Source organism: Lissotriton vulgaris, chromosome 1_1 (genome assembly GCF_964263255.1).
Source record: "Lissotriton vulgaris chromosome 1_1, aLisVul1.2, whole genome shotgun sequence".
NCBI classification, from domain to species: domain Eukaryota; kingdom Metazoa; phylum Chordata; class Amphibia; order Caudata; family Salamandridae; genus Lissotriton; species Lissotriton vulgaris.
The window spans coordinates 166,521,905-166,541,494 of NC_141685.1; the positions used below are offsets into that span (position 1 = coordinate 166,521,905).

General features: G+C 51.2%; 1 protein-coding gene and 1 long non-coding RNA gene across 3 annotated transcripts; both read right to left on the minus strand.

Annotated features, from left to right (window-relative positions):
* Window positions 1–219: 219 nt before the first annotated feature.
* Window positions 220–1,518, minus strand: LOC147738003 (uncharacterized). 2 transcript variants are annotated; one of them, XM_086951402.1, is made up of 2 exons: window positions 1,223–1,518; window positions 220–1,138 (listed from the first exon to the last, which is right to left on the minus strand). In XM_086951402.1, exons 1-2 carry the CDS (start codon window positions 1,516–1,518, stop codon window positions 220–222), a joined length of 1,215 nt encoding a protein of 404 aa, XP_086807528.1. The 2 variants fall into 2 exon arrangements, with proteins under 2 accessions (XP_086807528.1, XP_086807501.1); XM_086951375.1 differs by having other exon boundaries at window positions 220–1,518.
* Window positions 1,519–2,801: 1,283 nt separating this feature from the next.
* LOC147738004 (uncharacterized) lies at window positions 2,802–11,113 on the minus strand. The gene is made up of 3 exons (XR_015306214.1): window positions 11,045–11,113; window positions 10,147–10,320; window positions 2,802–2,891 (listed from the first exon to the last, which is right to left on the minus strand). It is a non-coding gene; the product is annotated as an uncharacterized LOC147738004 (long non-coding RNA).
* Window positions 11,114–19,590: the final 8,477 nt, after the last annotated feature.

The following is a 19,590-nucleotide window of genomic DNA, read 5'->3' on the forward strand; positions in this document are numbered from 1 at the left end:
TCTTGAAATGCACATGTGCTTGTACTACAATGGCAACGTTTTCAGATGAATGTATTGCGTTGCCCAATAACAACCCGACACTGGCGTGCATTGTCAATTTAAATAAATGCGGAAAAATACTAGCTGTAGTGGCGTTTTTTGCGTGTGGCAAAAATAAATGTGGATAAATACAGAAAAAATGCCCCAAAAATAAATATGGATAAATACAGACGGAAATGGTCAAAAAATAAAGAGCACTGGTGTTTCTCCCCCAGTGTGAATTCTCACATGTGCAGTGAGACCAGATTTACGGCTGAAACACTTGTGGCATTCAGAGCACTGATAAGGTTTTTCTCCAGTGTGGGTTTTTATATGCTCAGTGAGACTGCGTTTTTCACTGAAACATTTCTTGCATTCAGTGCACTGATAAGGATTTTTCCCAGTGTGGGTCCAAGTATGTTTAGTGAGCCTTCTTTTGTCATAGAAACATTTCTGGCATTCAGAGCACTGATAAGGTTTTTCCCCAGTGTGGGTTCTTATATGATGAGTGAGACGGTTTTTATCACTGAAACATTTGTCACATTCAATGCACTGATAAGGTTTTTCCCCAGTGTGGTTCCTAGTATGTTTAGTGAGTCTTCCTTTGTGACAGAAAAATTTCGGGCATTCAGAGCACTGATAAGGTTTTTCCCCAGTGTGGGTTTTTATATGCACCGTGAGCCTGTTTCTGTCAATGAAACATTTCTGGCATTCAGAGCACTGATAAGGTTTTTCCCCAGTGTGGTATCTCAAATGTGCAGTTAGAAGTGATTTAAGTTTGAAGTGTTTTGGGCATTCAGAGCACTGATAAGGGTTTTCCACAGAGTGGGTTAATGCATGTCTATATAGACTCCGTTTGATACTAAACCTTTTCTGGCATTCAGAGCACTGATAAGGTTTTTCCCCAGTGTGGATTCTCATATGCTCAGTGAGATACGATTTACTGCTGAAACTTTTTGGGCACACTGAGCACTGAGAGAGGTTTATCCCAGTGTGGATTCTCATATGCTCAGTGAGATAAGATTTACTGCTGAAACTTTTTGGGCACACTGAGCACTGAGAGAGGTTTTTCCCAGTGTGGATTCTCATATGTTCAGTGAGACTAGATTTACAGCTGAAACTTTTTTGGCATTCAGAGCACTGGTAAGGTTTTTCCACACAGTGGGTTAATGCATGTTGATAAAGAAGCGCTTTGATACTAAACCTTTCCTGGCATTCAGAGCACTGATAAGGTTTTTCCCCAGTGTGGATTCTCATATGTTCAGTGAGATGAGATTTACAGCTGAAACTTTTTGGGCATTCAGAGCACTGATGCTTTTCCCCAGTGTGGATTCTCACATGTGCAGTGAGACTATATTTATGGCTGAAACATTTTTGGCATTCAGAGCACTGATAAGGTTTTTCCCCAGTGTGGATTCTTATATGCTCAGTGAGATAATATTTACTGCTGAAACTTTTTTGGCATTCAGAGCACTGAGAGAGGTTTTTCCCAGTGTGCATTCTCTCAAATTCAGTGAGATGAGATTGATGGCTGAATTTTTTTTGGCACAGGTAACTTATTTCCCCAACTTGGGTTATTTTGCTTTGATTGAGGCGGGTTTGAACACTGAATTTGTTCTCACAGCACGTGTTTTTATAAGGTGTATTCCTAGAGTTACATTTAGTTTTCTCTTGCTTATATGCCACGGTACGAGTGAACTCGATTTTAGAGTCGGGCTTGTTTAGATAATGTACAGTATTTATCTCTAAAAGAAATTGTGTGTAATCTTCTTAACACTTGAATTGAGCAAAATATGTCTGGATGCAGCCCTGTAACACCTGTCGAAATGTTTCTAGAAGATAATAGTCTTTTGGTTACAGCCTCTCCGGCAGCATCTTATTTTGTGACTGAAGTTTTTCTCAAATCTATTTGTATAGGTTCTTAGCAATGTAGGGATACGGTGTTAGTCTGATATTTAATGATTAAACTGAGACGTACCTTTTTGCACTGACATAATGGCAGTAACTGAGAACATTAGAACATGCACAGTACTATTGTGGCTCACCAGTCAAAGAACATCAGTTAATTTTACCCTTTCTATGTTTGGTGTAAGGTGTAGTTCTGAAGATGAGGATTTATTTACATTAGCTATAGCGCAACAGTGCTCATTTAATCAGTTTTTACATATCACTCCTGCACAACAGAATGTTTAGGTGATTTACATAGAATTTCAGAACAGTACACATTAAAAAGGAAACAATCTGAGATTGTCATGAAAACAATAAAGTGGTGGATTTTTAAGGTTTTCGCCAGAGTGAGCAGAGTGGGTCGAGGTGTTATATCCCGAGGCAGATAGTCTCAAACTTGTGTAACTGGTTAAAAACGGTTGTTGAACAAAGGTGATTTTCCAATCTTTTGGTTGTTAACGTGTCAGCTTCGGAGCCTTCTTTCAGCGTCTTTTCTTTGATGGTTTGCAGAAGAAACATTTAGTTATATCTTTCTTTTATGCAGTGTGTGCTTTCTCTCTGGAATTACATGATGCTTTAGATCATGCGTGCTTTAGATGAACGTTATTCTGTCATGCTGCGGCAATTTGTCTTTCTGATAATATTTCAGATGAGGATGTTGTGATTGGTCTTTCTGGGATTATTTCTGATGCTGTGTGCACAGATATGACTTTGTTTCTGGGTTAATCAAATGCAAAATTAGAGACTTCACTTACAGGTATAGTACTTTCCCCAGCTCCCACTTCCTCGCCACACCTAGATTTTGGAAATTGTTTAAACTTAGAATGCTAGATGTCCTTCAGTTTTTCAAAATAATCCTTCTTATGGCACTAACATTCAGTTGCCTGGTGTTAAATCTTGCTTTCTTCGTCCGTAATTTCAATCACCTATAGTATTAAAATTAAATAGTTAATACATAATACATGTAAATTTCCCCAAAAATAATTTACAAGCCATATCAATGCAGAATTGCAGAATTTTGAAAATGTTGACCTGTTCTTCAGACAGAGCAGAGTGTAGAATGGTAGCCTGAGAGTACTTGGACGTAGGAGTGAGGATTTGTAGAAATTCCAACATTTTATTATGCTCACAAAGGATACATGTACCCTATGGACTTGTAACATAGAATCCCAAAGCAGAAATTAAAGTCATATGGACTGGCACCAAACAGATATTTAAAAAAGGATACTATTAATTAATTTTTAATGTAGATTTTTGAAATGGGAATTTCCTCTCCACGGACAACAGGTGTTTTCCCCTGCCCTGAGTTACCAACTACTTGATTCTGGTATCCTGACTTTTGAGTTCTGGCCTCTGCCGCACGCAAATCTATTGTATGTTGCAAGGACTATGCCTAGACCTATCCCTCAACTATGGTCCACAGTATGAATCAAGGGCAATGAAATTAAGGTGTACTTTCATGTGTTAATTTTATTCCACCTGATTATCAGTTGTTAGGTTGTTTACCCCCGTTATCTGGGGATTCGCCTGTATCGTTCACCCGCCGACATCTTTGAGGGCAATCATGGCAAGGTTCTCGCTGGCATCCGCGCCTCGGTGGGCTTCTGGAAACACCTCCCACTAGCCCCCATCGGTCGAGTAGCCCTGGCAAAAATGATCATTGTCCCTCGCTTACTGTATTATTTCACCAACCTCCCGGTCGTGCCTCAGACGTTTTTTCCACGAACTGGACTTGCTGCTCCGCACCCTTATACGGGGAAATGGTCGGCATAGAATAGCCCTCGCCAAACTTCGACTATCCACCACACAGGGGGGCCTGGGTGCCCCAGACTTCGAATCGTACTCCCTAGCAGCGCAACTTCAGTGGCTCTCGTATTGGACGGCGGGAAGACATTCTGGGGAGACTCATACAGCGCACGGCCCCATCCCGGAACTCTGTCGGCTGCTGCACCCTGGCATCAAACCCTGCCGGACCTACCCCTTGCAGGTGTCTGTGGCCCGCCAATGTATGTTGCAAATTCACCGCATGGCAACGAGGACCACTTGCTACCCCCCACGGCTGCCACTAGCGGGGTGGCCACGGGGCATCTCCTACTTTACGAGCGCCATGGTAGGCACATGGACGGACTCGGAGGCCACGGAGGGGGAGGCACTATTTGAGGAGGGCCAGCTTCGCCCGTTCGCACAACTTATGGAGGACCTTGGCTTCCCCCCAAGGCAGTTCCTGACACATCCCCAACTCATCGACGGCTATCGCCCACATGGTGATTTAACGGTCAGTGAGCCCGCGACACACCCCGTAATACACACTATCCACTACATGGGGAGCGGAAGACACCTAGTCACTTGGTTGTACAATTCCATCCGGGAACTTACACACAAGCCGCTTCTCACTCTTAGGACGGTGTGGGAGGACGAGATTGGGAGCCAATTACATGACCGGGAGTGGGACAGAGCGCTGGAATTCCCAAAGAAGGTGTAGAGAAACGCGCGGTTCAAAAACATACAATACTACATTTTACATAGGGCTTACCAGACCCCGGCGCGCCTCCAGCGTTTCTATCCTGACACTCAGTTCTTATGCCCCAGATGTAACTCCCGGGACGCACATTTCCACCATATGTTCTGGGACTGCCCAACCCTTCTGCCCTACTGGTCAGCCATACTTGACTCCATTAGCACCCTCACAGACCTCACCGACCTGCATTCCTGGGAGGCAGTCACCCTGGGGACATTCCGCAGGCCAAAAAACACTCAAGGTGCAGTTCAGATATGCTGCGCTATCCTTGCTTCTACCAAAAGGAACATAGCCATGCAATGGCGCGCGCCAGCTGGACCCTCACTAGAGACGTGGGCGGGCGCGGTGAGAAAGTGGGCTGCAGCGGAAGAGGATGCCCTTAGGGAGGAGGAAGCTAAAGGTCACCGCAAGCGTCCTATCTCCCTAGAATGGGCCACCCTATCCCACCAGTCTCTGTCAGATCACCAGCGTGATACCCCAAGCCCATCCCAACACGCCCGCGCCCCGGACAGCATCAATGCCCTCATAGGGAATAATCGTCATCCCCCCCCACCATTTCCGAATCCACCCCTCCGGCCTTCGCTCCGTTCTACCCCACTCTTCCCCCCCACGATTTTTTTACTCCGTAGATGCGCTCAGTGCAATTCGCCTGCTCAGCTCCCTTGGCTCAGTCACATCCCTCTGCCCCCGCCCCCCTCCTCCCCAGTTAGTTAATTCCCCTCCGGGGCTTTCTCTTTTCTCTCTCCCTCCCTTCGCAGGGACACTGCTCTCTTTACCAAGTTCCCTCATCCCACAAATAGTCCCCCTGTTTCTTTCCCCCAAATTCTCCTTGCGCTCAAGCTACATCAGTTCTAAGCGGCCCATGCCCCTACTCCACGGGCCTGTGGAATATTGTATACATCTAACGGGCATGTCTGTACTATTGTATCACCTTTGCCGCATTATTATGTACTGTGAACATTATTTCCATTAACAAAAATCAATAAAAAGGTTTTACAAAAAACAAAAAAATCAGTTGTTAGGTTTTTCTGCACCTGGATGTATCAGGTGTAGAAAAACAAGACACCATTTTTTTCCAGACAGAAAAATTAGACTGAAAAGACGCACAAGACTCTGGGTGCAGCAGAAGCAGCCAAGACATATCCTGTATTTTGTGCTAACTGGCGGAAACCCACAATTCTTCCTTCTGTTAGAAAAGGCTTTCCACTTCCCTCCCCTGCTTCACCCATATCCCCCCAACCAACCACATGCATATATCTACCACCTGCTTAAAACAAGTGGTAAATAAAAGAAGAAAAACACTATGAAATAGTGATGGGCATGTGGTTTGACAGGCAGAAGAATCTGTTCCTCGTGGCAACTCCCCAGTCCATGGCGCCAAACTAGTAACTGCACGTTACTGGGGTAAATCTACCACAAAACAATTGCATGAGATTTTTCTGCCACTTCAGTACTGTGCAAATTCTAACAAGGGACTATGAGAGGTCTTGGAACGGTCTTGTGACCTGGAGGGTCACACCAAGTGTGCCTATATTTAAGGCAGAGGACTGTCATGGGTTTAACAGCTAGAGCGGTGGTGGCAATGCACCCTGTTGTAATGATCAATAGCCTGAAGAGATCTTTGCATCATGGTCAGTGGAGTGGCGTCCTACTGACACACTCATGGAATGCTCCATTTCTATACCTGTGCCCAGACTTTGCGCTAACATCAAGTGCATGTTTAGGGTGTTGGTGTGCGTAGCATAAATGCAATGTGAGAGTGCGACAGAGTAAACCGCGACAGAGTGAACCGCGATAGAGTAAACCGCATCTCCTGCCTGCCAGTTGTGTATACAGTGGGACCATCTAACCCTCTTTTATACCCCAGTTCAAAGTCCTCTGTTACCAAGGAATAATGTGCTCTGCAAAGTACTCAGGTGCCTGCTGTGACACCAGGGATGGTGTCAGCCTGACAGTTTATCCAAGTTGAAGGGACATCACCTGCAGGCTGAATTACTTAATGGAGAAGGTGTGTACCTGTCCTGCAGAGCCCAGAAGTCTGCCTAGAAGCCTGCCTGTCTGGTGAGAAAGGGAAGGGAGTTTGACTATCCAGCAGGAGGACAAGGCTGTCCTGGAAGAAGCAAGGTCTGACACATCCCTTTTATCTGTAGGGCGGGCCGGCAAGCCATCCAGCAGGACCAGCTAGTCTGAGGGACCCCGCTCCGCCAATACTCTCCCAACAGTTCAAGGCAGAAAATAAAACTTTACAACAACGTGATTGTTGAGGCCCAGTAGGACGATTGTGTGCTGCCAACAGCCCCGTTCAAGGTTGCACTTGTCAAATTCCTAACACAACAGGGTCTGAATCTACTGACTTCCTGGAGAGCCCGTGTTGGGCTTTTAGCTGCTGAAATTTCTGACTGAATGCAGCCCTACATCCAGGACAAAAGCACTCCACAAAAGCCTGCTGGTGGGTCACTGCTCTCTCGAGTCTTGGGGCGTGCCAGTCAAGTGTCGGGAAACAGGAAAGAGACCCAGACAAGACTGACTCATCCTGTGAAAGGGTAAGACGCTTACGACAGGGCATATACGCATTGGGGTGACTGGAGTGACAGAACTGCACCTATACTATATTCATGATACTCCTAAATGCCCCTAGAGGGGAAGAGGGGATCAGAACCGGACGCACCTGTCCTCAGCACATGGTAGTCTGGCATGCCTACACTATCTTTTCACCCAGACAGTCCATAAAGATGATTTTAGAGCCGCTACGCACATAGCAGTGGGAATCACAGACCATTCGCTGGTGGAGATGCAACTCGATGGTCTGGTTGTGGACTTCATCCTACCCCCAAGGGTTGATCCGTGATGTTTAAAAGACCAGGCGTACAAAGCTCGTATGAGAGATCGAGCAGACTTCTATTTTAAGGAGAACGGGCGGCCTGCTGAATCAGCTTGCGTGCTATAGGATGAATTCAAGCCATTGATCCTTGAGGACACTGACATTAAGGGGCCGGAAATACTGGGAGAGACTTCCTGAAAGACCTGACCCTGCCAATGCTAACGAATGAGGACAGAGACGCACTAGAGCAAGACCTGACAGTAGACTAAATAAATAAGACAATAAGAACCTTGAAAACAGGACAAGCAACAGGGCCTAATGAGCTCCCGTTAGAATTATATACAAGCATGATGGATAAATTCAGGGAGTACCTCCAGAGTAGGTTTCAGACTGCCTGAAAATAAGGGTGTCTCCTAGAGGACCAAAGAATGTCTGAGGTGGTGGTCATCCCAAAAAAGGACGAACCAGCAACTGAGTTTGGGTCTTATAGACCTTTCTCCCTGCTTAATTTTGACACTAAGGTCCTTGCGTAAGCCCTGGCGATCTGCCTGCGGATATTAATTACAACAGTGGTTCATCCTGATCAACCGGGCTTTATGTCACACCCGGCACCTTAATGGAGTACCACATGCAACAGGGGATTCCTTTGCTGAACCAGTGGCGCTGCTGTTAAGCTCTTGTATGTGGCCCCTCTAGCGTGAATGCGCGTCAATAATACAGTCTTTGCCGTCCGACATGGATGCTCCTTGTCTCCTATGCTCTTCACACGTGCGTGGGTTCGCCAGGACCTCTCATATGGGGAATTCCAGTTGATCAGGAGTGGGATGAGAGAATCTCCCTTAACGTTGACGTTTTGCTGTAGGACACGTAATCAGCCTTCTCGAGTGAACGAATCCTACACATTTTTACCATATTTAGAGATTATTCAGGATAGAAGATCAATTGGAAGAAGTCCTTAATATTCCTACTGGAATCAGGGATCCTGCGGCTGCACTCTAGGTGCACAGTTCTTGTGGCACTACATGGCTTTAAATATTTAGGCGTGGCCAAGATGGTGGCGAGGCAGGATGTGTCGCTCCTACGACAGCTGGGAAGCGCCAAAATCGGTGGCGGAGACCCGTCTGTCCCTACCTACCGTCGGTGGACTGATGACTGGCAGCGGGAGCCAAATACGGGCCGAAGAGATGCGAGTCCAGCGGCTGCATTACCAACGTGGCAGAAGCCTAACAACAGGGGCAGCCCGTGACGGAGACCGCAGAGGCCAGCTCTCAACACCGCGGCCTCTGCCCGCCTCGGCCATCTGCTGCACGGCGGGGGCCGCATTCCTAGTCGAGGGCCCGTGGAACCCGTGGAGCCGGAGATTGGGAGCACAACACCCATTGCGACACCTGGACCTGTGGAGCTGGGCCGGAGTGGAGCCTATCACTAAGGCATTCCTAAAATCGCTCTTCAACACTCTCAGGGCTGACATACTGACAGTGAAGACGGATCTGAAGGCTGAGATGTGGGAAATACGCAGAGACGTAGATGAGGTGGGGGAGCGGGTCGCAATGCTGGATACCAAGCACGACTCCACCACGATGGAGGTGATAATGCTCCAACAGGAGATACTGAGGCTCCAAGATCAATAGCTGGATCTCCAAACGCACGTGGAGGACCTCGAGAACAGATAGTGTCGACACAACATCCGGATCCCAGGGGTAAAGATGACAGAAGATACCAAAGATCTCTTTGCCTTCACACAGGGCCTCTTCCGCCATATCGTGGCTGTTTCTCAGGATGTGGAAATTGTCTTAGATAGAGCACACAGAGTCGGACCCCCGAGGGCGCCCAACAACACCCCGGCGGACATTTTAGTATGCCTGCAGGACTTCAAAACCAAGGAAGCCATTCTGACAAAGGCGAGAACCCTCCACCCTCTCTCCTATCAAGGTCACTCTCCTGTGCTGTACCAAGACCTAGCCCTAGTCACCCTAAAGAGCTGCATGCAATTCCGCCGGTTGACGGACCACCTTAGACAACACAACATCACCTACTCCTGGGGGCACCAATTCTGTCTCATCTTCCGCTTTGATGGCAAGCTTCACCAGATGCACTCTCTCACAGAGTCCTGTCAGCTGCTGGGCCGGACGGTGCCGGATGATGAGGACGATGATAGGCACAACGGCAGCCCTGGGCCCGAGATCACACCCTCAGGATGGCATAACCATAGTTGGAGGCGGTGAGTCCGAAAGCCGAATAAGGCAGATGTTGTGAGGGGGCAACAGGAGGCCCTCGCCTCCGCAGCCGATGCCCTGGACAGAACGAAACCTGGCACAGAGTAAGACACTTGCCATTATGTACCCTTGCTGCGATACTCTGATTTCTGGCGGATGGCGGGGAGACCTGGTCCTCTCCCCTTGGTCACGTTATGAGCCCTCACTCAACGAGTGCCCGGCTCCTCCGGGTTGGTGGACTATACCCTAGAGACTGGGCTTTTTCTGCATTTTTGAACTTTTTGTTGTTGGATGAGACATTAGTGCTACTGGAACTGTCTGGGTTTTTTTTTTATGTTGGGTTTGGGTTTCCTCGTCCACCTCCCCTGGGTGCCCTTAACGAACTGTTCTGTTCTATACCGCCGGCCACTTTACGTTCCCTTCCACCTTAATAGGTTAGTGGCTGCACAACATGCCCAGCGCCATGCATTGCGTTTTTCCTCGATCCCAGGTCTCTTATTGCGCACAATTCTCTTAAAGTCCTTACCCTTAACATGCGTGGCCTGAACAACCCAATCAATCACAGGGCTATACTACATTACCTTGAGCATTCTAAGGCGGACATATGCTTACTCCAAGAGACCCACCTCCTCTCCAAAGATCATCGCAGATTGAAGGCTAGGGCATTCCCCATCCAGTTGTTCTCCTCCAACACCACAAAATCAGCAGGGGTGGCCATCCTAGTCTCCAGATCTTTCTAGGGGAGGGTGCTACAGAAGCAAGCAGGCGCCGGGAAACCCTTTTTGGGTAGCTGTTGCGCCCTACAAATTGAAAAAATAAATAAATAAATAAATAAGCAGATCACAGGGGTCACTTACTGACATACCAGTTTTTATTGGGGGACACAACCTTTGTCATAGGATCTATTTATGCAGCTAACGAGGGGCAGATGACGTTCCTTCTCAAGGCTATAAGGGAGGCGGCTGCTGCCGCAGATAGGCATTTGCCGATTGGGGGGGACCTCAAAGTTGTTTTTGACAATGACCTAGATCGCTCCTGCCAGAGGACGACCCAAGCCGGGGTCTTCATGCCTTCAGGCCAAGCATTGCTTCAGGAGCTGGGATTATCTGACCTTTGGTGACATTCCCACCCCCGCACTTGTAGCTACACCTTTTACTCAGGGGTGCACACAACCTATGCACGCCTGGACTATCTTATAGGCTCCTCCTCCCTCCTGACCTATATCACCAACATTGATATTTGGACGGCCTCTCTCTTGGATCATTACCCTATCCTGGCCAATTTTCACCTCCCTTGCTCACCGCGCCCCCTCAGACACTGGCGCTTGCGTGACACGCTGCTGCAGCTCCCACCTGTACTGACTCAAATCCAGAAAGCCATCACAGATTTTCATTCCGTCAACGATACTCCGGACACTTCCCTAGCTAAGCAGTGGGCGGCCCTAAAGGCAGTCCTCCGGGGGGAATTCATAGCGATCTCTTCGGCTCAAAATCAAAATAGGGAACGTAAGAGAGCGGAACTCACCCAGAGAGTCTCAGACCTTGAGCAGCTACATCAGAGGACGGGGGCGGCCAGAGCATGGCACCAGCTTTGCCTAGAGAGAAAACAACTCGTAGCCCTAGATCAAGATAATATTTCAAAACAACAACGGTCCCATTACAAAGGACAAAATAGTTACAAATGAATATAGACCAAAGAGTAGCTATATTAGGGTGACATGTCCAGCCGGAGAGAGGTCTAATTTTTACTGATGCATAAGTTGGGGTAAAACATTTTCACATTTGTACAAGAACGGGCACAAGCCTGCACCCAATTTTACAGACAAATAGTGAACACAAAGAGACAAACAAAGGGCTTGTAGGCAAAAACTGCAAGTTCTGTTCCACTGTTGTCATCACAGTATTAAAATGTAGTACATAACATTAAGAGACACCTTTACACTCAAAGAAAAAATAAATATACTGTTGTATAAGGTGTAACTACTTGTCGACGGCGTTTCGATTCCTATTAGAATTCACGAATCATCATCAGGACACATATATACATGCCTAACATTCATATAGCCTCAATTGCCTATAGGGAGGAAAGGGAAGGAAACTACATCAGGGATACATTAAGAAAGACATAAAGGAATTCGTGTGTGTAGGAAATGGGATCCCTGTCCGGCCAAGGCGTGCGCCAAGGCCAGGCAGAAACCACCATCCCCCGCTAGGGTAAGGAAGGTACCCGCCAGGACAACCCCTGCTCACCCCCTGGGTAGCTTGGCACGAGCAGTCAGGCCTATCTCGGAGGCGAAGTGTAAAGTATTTGCGCACGCACCCACCAGCAGCAACATCCAGGGCCCCCCACAAAAAGAACTCCACACAAGGTTTATGTAAAAATAGCCTCTGTATTGAAAACACACATTATATAGGAATACACACTTTACAAGGTGCCATCAGGCACGTGCAGAATCTACAGGGGAATATTTACAGGGCAGGGCCCGAGGACCACTGCCAGGAATAGGCAATTGGGAGACTAACATTGGGACCGTATAACAACCTTCAGCTTCACACAAGATGCATAGAACCTTCAGCTTCACACAAGATGCATAGAACCTTCAGCTTCACACAAGATGCATAGAACCTTCAGCGGGGAAAAGACAAGGCACATGACACAATACATCACCTTCCATGGTGCAACATAGAATAATTAGCTGGAATCACATTAGTAAGAACACAGAACTCTCTCTAGGCCGGAGCCAAGAAAGAACCTAAACGTGGCAGCTGCCCACAAAGTGCTGGGCAGCTGTATATGATGGGGCCAACGTAGGAGCCTCGCAGGCTCTGAAGCAAAAGGGTCCAAGGAGGAGTCTCTCAGGGCTCGAGACATAAAGGGATGCTGTGAGCCTCGCAGGGCTCGGGAGACAACGGTCAAAGGTGGAGCCTCTCAGGGCTCGGGCAACAGTGGAGCCTCTCGTTGCTCGGAACATCGGAGGAGCCTCTCAGGGCTCGGGGGAAAATGGCCGCTGGGAGCCTCTCGGCCTCGGGGGAAAATGGCCGCTGGGAGCCTCTCGGGGCTCGGGGGAAAATGGCCGCTGGGAGCCTCTCGGGGCTTGGGACCAATGCAGGGCTTCGTGGAGTCCCTCCCGGGGGACTCGATATGGGCAGAATGAGCAAAGAGCCTCTTGTGGGCTTGGCAGCAATGTGGGGCCCTCGTAGGAGTCCCTTCTGGGGGACCCGGGAACAACAGGGGCCCGGGGAGCCTCCCGGGCTCCTGATGTGATGTGGGGGGTAGGCGGAGTCCCTCTCGGGGGACTCAGCATCGGGGGAGGCCTCTCGGGCCTGAGGCAATAATGGCATTGGGGGGCGGAGTCCCTCTCGGGGGACTCGGCATTGCTGGGGGCCTCACGGGCCTCGGGACACACAGGGTCTCGCTCTGGAGGGGAGGGGCGGGCACCGGCACTGTGCCCGACGCCCCTCCTCTCACTTTACTGCACTCACCGGTCTCATCACCGGTCTCATCGCCGGCAGCAGTGTCGCGGCCTCCTCTCGCTCCTCTCGCTCCCCGGGGCTCTCTCTTGCTCCTCGGTGCCCCGGGGGGGGGGGGGGGGGGGCGGCAGCTTCTCTCGGGCCAGGCAGGAGCGCGGAGTTGCCTCCCGCTGCTCCTGTTTCTTCCTCGCTCTCCGGCAGACCCCTCCTTCTCCTCGGCCGGCAGCCAATCACGGTGTGGCCCTGGGAACGACGTCACAAGGGGAATCCTGGGCCCGCAGCCAATCCCAGCGCGGCCCGGGAAGGACGTCTCGAGGGGTGCCGGGCCAGCAGCGGTGAACTCCGGGGGACGACGAGGGGTAGGCTCCCTTGATAATCAAAATAAGACATAAGGCGAGGTAGGCACTCTCGGCACACAATGAACGGGGGAAGCTAGTTAATGCCGGGTGGGCACCGGTTGTGGACACAAAGCGATCCCTCGGAGCTAGTAGGAAAACCAAGCGCTCCAAAGCGCTATCCGAACAAGGAAGCGTTCCTGGGCATCAGAAGGGAAATAAAGTGCTCTCAGCGCTATGGGCAAATTCAGAGTTTCAGCAAAGTCAAAGGGCAAAGCGCTCCTCAGGCGCCCGGGTCTCAAACAGCAACAAGGTCCTGATAGAGTCCAGGACAGCAGTGGTCCAGGGGCTGGACAGGGCCCAGGGAGGCAAGCCTTCCCCTGGGCCCCAGCAGCAGCATGCCCCTGGTAGGTTTCAAGTAACAAGACAAGAACAACTTGTAAGGGGACACAGCCCCTTTTTATATAGCAAAATCCTTTGATGTAGAGGTGCAAGGTGGGGGGAAAACCAGGCGCAGCTGGTTTGGGAGCACCCAGAATGTGCTCAGCCCCTCACTGTATTCACTGGCAGGGCAGGGTCATCAGTCGCACCGCAGCGGCCGGAGCCAGCATTGTGTGGGGAAAGCCCAGCCCTAGTCAGGACCCAGGAGCAACCCCTCCCCTCACATCAGCATGCTAATCTCACACTCACCCCCGGGGCAGGCCCCTTCAGACTCCTGGAGCCAGGCTCACCAGCCAGCTCCAGCCGATCACATGCCAGGCATATTTTATACTACTATGCCAACTTCTAGAAGTGGCACTTACACGCTAGACACACTCCTGCCACATACCTCATCACGTAGCATTCCATCAAACGAGTTCACACATACCAAACTCGAGCATGCACTCCCCACACATCAGAAACTACCATGGTCACAGACATTCCCAATGCATTCCTATGGCAGGCCATTCTCACACACGCACTCAGGGAGCGCACGCACTTTACTTTACAATGCGCCCCAGTGTCAAAGCGCGCCAAGACCAGATTTCACTATTACTAAGTCACCTATTACAAGGAACAAGTTTCAGGGGTCAACCTGCCAGAAGGGCCAAGTCCAACACAGCCTCCTTCCAGCCAAAATGCAGGGGAGACCAATCACTACTGTGATGGGCTTCCCTGCTTTGGGCGATAGAACACGGACGAGGCCCGCACTGTAGGGACACCCCCCCGGTTCTCCACACTGCTGTTCTACAAGACAAGCACAACAAGTACATACTAAAAAAAATAATAAGGGGGGGCGTGGCCAAGATGGCGGAGTGAGAGGACGCTTCTTCTCGATGCTCCCCGGTCTGACTAGGCCCGAGCCCTGAAATATAGCTCTTTCTCCCCCCCCGGAGCTTAACGGCACGGGGAGAGACAGAGAAACCTGCAGATACGACGCTGGTCGAGTCCTAGCCTCCGTTTAGCCTCAGGACAGCCCATCGGACGGTGCTGAAGGTCCGGCCCGGGAGGCGCGAAGAGGAGGAGGCCGACCCCAGAGCACGTCGGCCAGACGCACGCCGCGCCCAGTGCCGCTTGGAGTGAGCAGCCGGAAGAGACACTGCAACGCCTCGACCGGGAGGTCCTGGAAATTTAGAGAGACCACCGTAGTGGCCCCGTGAGAGCAGCAGAGTGTGACGCTTGAGTCCCAGCATACGCGTCTGGCCGCCCCCGGGAGGGCATCGAAGGGACAAGGGTGCGGACCCGGGGCCTTGTGCGGAGCCTCCCCCCCTCGGCTCCTCCGGTGGCAGGACTCCACAACTTAGTGAATGCCGAGGCTCGCAGCGACACCGGAGTCCCTGGCGGCCCCACGGCCTATATGGTCGGACCCGGAGCGACTCTCGGCCATTAGCACTGTGACGCACAACGCATTTGGCCGAAGCCTGGAGATTGCGGAATCGCCCTGAAGGGCCTCTGATGACGGCGACGGCTGGGGAGTCCTGCGCATCTCCGGAGGAATCCACAACGCCTCCCGAGCAGAGACGGAAAGAGGGGACAGTCACAGGTGATAATATCCTGGCCTAGTGGGGGCCGCGACAGACGGAGGTTGGCGAGGCCTATAGAAGGAGTGCGCATCCTGCCATAGCTATCGTGTCTGGACCCTAACGTGACGATCCCAGAAGTACTGTCCCCAGAAGGTGCTTGGTGCAGTTGCCGGTGGCGATCCCCGGTCCCTTGTCTACCACGGGAGGGGCGACCTGGCCTGCACTCAATCCAAGATGGCGTCGGGCAAAGACACCAAGCGGGGAGAGCGTACTCTCCCTGAGATGCTCAACAGATCCCAGCAGAGGGGAGATAGGGGGCCGTCTTCAGCAAGCCCGGCCGGAGGCTCGCAGAGTTCGAATGGAGGAGAGCCACCGGTCACCAGATCGTTTCTTGAGTCGCTGTTTGGTACCCTCAGAGACGATTTTCAGACATGCAAACAGGAAGTGGCGGGCGAGGTTCGGGAGGTACGAAGAGAAGTGGAAGAGATCAGGGAACGAGTAGCCACGGTGGAGGGCACGAACACCGTATCGATGAGGAGTTAGCCCTGCTGCAACAGGAGGTGCTGCGCCTCAGAGAACAGCACCTAGATCTGCAAATGCATAACGAAGACCTTGAGAACCGCTCTCGGCGAAACAATATTCGAGTCCAGGGGGTTCCGTCCTCGGACGAAGGCACGGATGTGACTGGCTACCTGAGAGACCTGTTTCGAGCGATCCTAGGTGAACCGCCGGAATTCCCGGTCAGGATTGACAGAGCGCATCGAGTGGGCCCGCCACGGCCAGCATCAGCACCCCCCCGACATTTTGGCTTTTCTTCCGGACTTCCCACTAAAAGAACGCATCATGGCGGAGGCCCGGAAACAATCTGGGTTCACTTTCCGTGGCCACTCTGTGGGACTATATCAGGACTTGTCCGCCATTACTTTGCAAAAACGGAAATCATTCAAGATCGCCACAGACTTTTTGAGAGAGCACGAAACACCATATGCCTGGGGCCACCCCTTCCGCCTCATCTTTAGATGGAACGGCACGATGCATCAACTTAGATCGCTCCAGGACACCTGTGAAGTTCTAGGGATCACGGCGGAGGAGGAAGACACAAACACACCGAGCGGGAGGCGCGGCCCCAGAGACGGATGGCAGAGGGTATCACGGAGACGGGGATCGGCCAACCCCAGAAGGCCGGACTCGCCCACCAATAGGGCCAATTTGGCGGATGCGGTCTCTGAGGTGGCCAGAAGCAACGCATCTACCGGTGATGTGGCTCTTACAGCATAATGACGCTCCGGGGGGGAGAACACCACAGCCTTACTGGAATAGCAGGTTCGGGTCTTGGAGGGCGGGGGGGCGGGGGTGGGGGGAAGTGAGGAAAGGGGTAAGTGGCTGGACGTCCACATTGGTAACTCACCACAGACTTGCCCGAGGGCATGACTGGGACTGACATTTGTTTGAACTGCAGGGGTTTGTTGGGGGGGGTGGGAGGGAGGTCGTTTGGTTGGTTGCATGAAGGGTGTGTTGGGGTGTGGAGGGTGTTGGTGGGAGGGGGAGGGGGGGATGGGCAGCCTGGGAGATGGGTGAGGGGGTTGGGGGGAATCACAGGGTCCGTCCAGTGCAACTGTGCTACTCATCACAGCCTTGCTGTGCTTCTACACATCATCTACACCGCGCCCACCTCTCTTAGGCCGTGATACATTGCGTCTACCTTGGTCTAATCCACACAGATGACGGCTTTCACAGTGGTTACCCTTAACGTGAAGGGGTTAAATAATCCTATCAAGAGAAGGGCGGTTCTTTCTTTATTGGAAAATACCCACGCAGATATTTGTCTCCTACAGGAGACACATCTTCTAGCCAGAGACTGCCAAAGGATGCGCTCCCATAAGTTTCCCATTCAATTCTTCTCCTGCAATACCACTAAGACCGCTGGGGTCGCAATTTTGGTATCCCAAAAGTTTAAGGGAGAGATTCTCCATAAGTTTGCTGAGCAGAAGGGTAGACTCCTGGCTTATAGGGTCAAGTACGGGGGACTGACCTTCACTGTGGGATCCATGTATAGCCCCAATGAACACCAAGAACGATTCCTACATTCAGTGGTGGTGGATATCACCGCCACACCAGACAGACACGTCATTGTAGGGGGGGATCTGAATATGGTCTTCGACTCCTCCCTGGATAGGTCCGTGCAACGGCGTCCGCAGACTGGGGAGATCTCGCAGACGGGCAAACGCCAGCTGGAGGACTCGGATCTCCATGACCTCTGGCGTTCCTTGCATCCCACCACCCGGGATTGTTCCTATTAATCACACGCTCACAAGACCTACGCAAGCCTCAATCATCTCCTGGTCTCCAAACCGTTCCGCGATTTAGCCATAGCGTCAACGATAGGGGTTCTTTCTCTATCAGACCACGCCCCAGTTATGGGAGAGTTTCAATTGCCACCGATATCGCCGAGGCGCTGGGTGTGGCGCCTCAGAGATACCTTGCTGCACAGACAGACGGTGGTAAAGGATATTCAAGATTCAATTCGGGAATACCAGGAGCACAATGATAACGGTGACACTTCCCTAGCAACGCAGTGGGCGGCATTGAAGGTGATGCTTCGAGGGGAATTTAATGCCATCTACTCAGCTGAGAATCGAGAGCGTCAACGGAAACGTGAGGAACTCACAGGCAAGGTGCGAGAACTGGAACAGGTTCACCAGAGGACGGGGGCACCCAGAATCTGGAAGCAGCTTAAGGCGGCGAGGAAGCTATTAGCAGCCTTGGATACGGACAGGGCGGAATATGCTTCATTGCGCCTGAAGCATGCATATTATACTGGTGGGGACAGGTGTGGGAAACTCCTGGCACACAAACTTAGAGAAGCACACCAGAAGCACTTAGTGAAGGAGCTATCGACGACCTCCGGGGAGTCGGTAACGGAAGATGACCAAATAGCTGAAGGTTTCCGCCGATTTTATGCCGACCTCTATAGGGGCGAACCCCCATCGGCACAGACAGAGGAGGCCTACCTGGCCTCGGTTGACCTTCCCTCCCTCACTCCGGAGCAGGCAGAATATCTCGAAAGGGATATTCGAGTGGAGGAAGTAATCACAGCCATCTCCAGGCTTAAACACGGGAAGGCCCCGGGCCCCGACGGTTATACTTTCCTCTTCTATAAGACTTTCTGCCCCACGCTGGCCCCGATCCTCACGCGCCTATTTAACTCCTTCTCCGAGCCTGGAGCTATCCCTCCGGATTTGCTTAGGGCAACGGTTTCGGTTATTCCCAAGCCGGGGAAGGACCGGACGCAATGTGGTTCCTACAGGCCTATCACTCTCTTGAATATTGACCTTAAGCTGTACACTGGGATCTTGGCGGCCCGTTTAGCGCTTCACCTTCCGGGCCTAGTAGACTCGGATCAAGCCGGGTTCGTTCCGGGGAGGCAGACGGTGGACAACACCAAGAGGGTGGTTCATATTCTGGAGAAGGCCTCCAGGATACCCGGAGAAAGGATGTAACTAGCAGTCAACGCGGAGAAAGCCTTCGACAGGGTGCACTGGCCATATCTAGAGAGAGTTCTGGCGAAAGTAGGCATTGGCGAGAAATTCCGCACTCTGGTGTTTAACTGCTACAAGTTTCCATCAGCAGTGGTACGGGTTAATGGTTGCAGTTCCCATCAATTCGCGATCGAAAGGGGTACCAGACAGGGCTGTCCATTATCCCCCCTCTTATTCGCACTTTACATGGAACCCCTGGCTCAAGGAATACGTCAGAATCCGAATGCCCTGGGAATTAAGATGGGGGAGTACACCCACACTGTCAGTCTGTATGCAGACGATATCATTCTGACATTGGAAGATCCGGGGAGGTCGCTCCCTGCTTGCATCGATGAGATGGAAGCCTTCGCTGCCATAGCGGGCTTTAAGATGAATATGGGGAAATCGGCGGCTCTTGATGTCTCACTCACCGTGGCCACCAGAACCGATTTGCAGAGGCGATTTCCCATGCACTGGTCGAAAGATCTGGTGCCTTACCTGGGCATTCTTCTGGCGCCTACACTACCTGCTATGGTGAATGCGAACTACACCGCCCTAGGCTTTAAAATTAAGGAGGAACTGGGTCCCTGGAGCAAGGGCACATTGTCCTGGCTGGGTAGAATTGCCACGGTGAAAATGACCATCTTACCGCAGGCGCTTTACCTGTTCCGTGCCCTGCCGCTGCAGCCCCCGAAAGGATGGCTGCTTCAGACTCAGGCGGACATTGCGCGCTTCATATGGCAG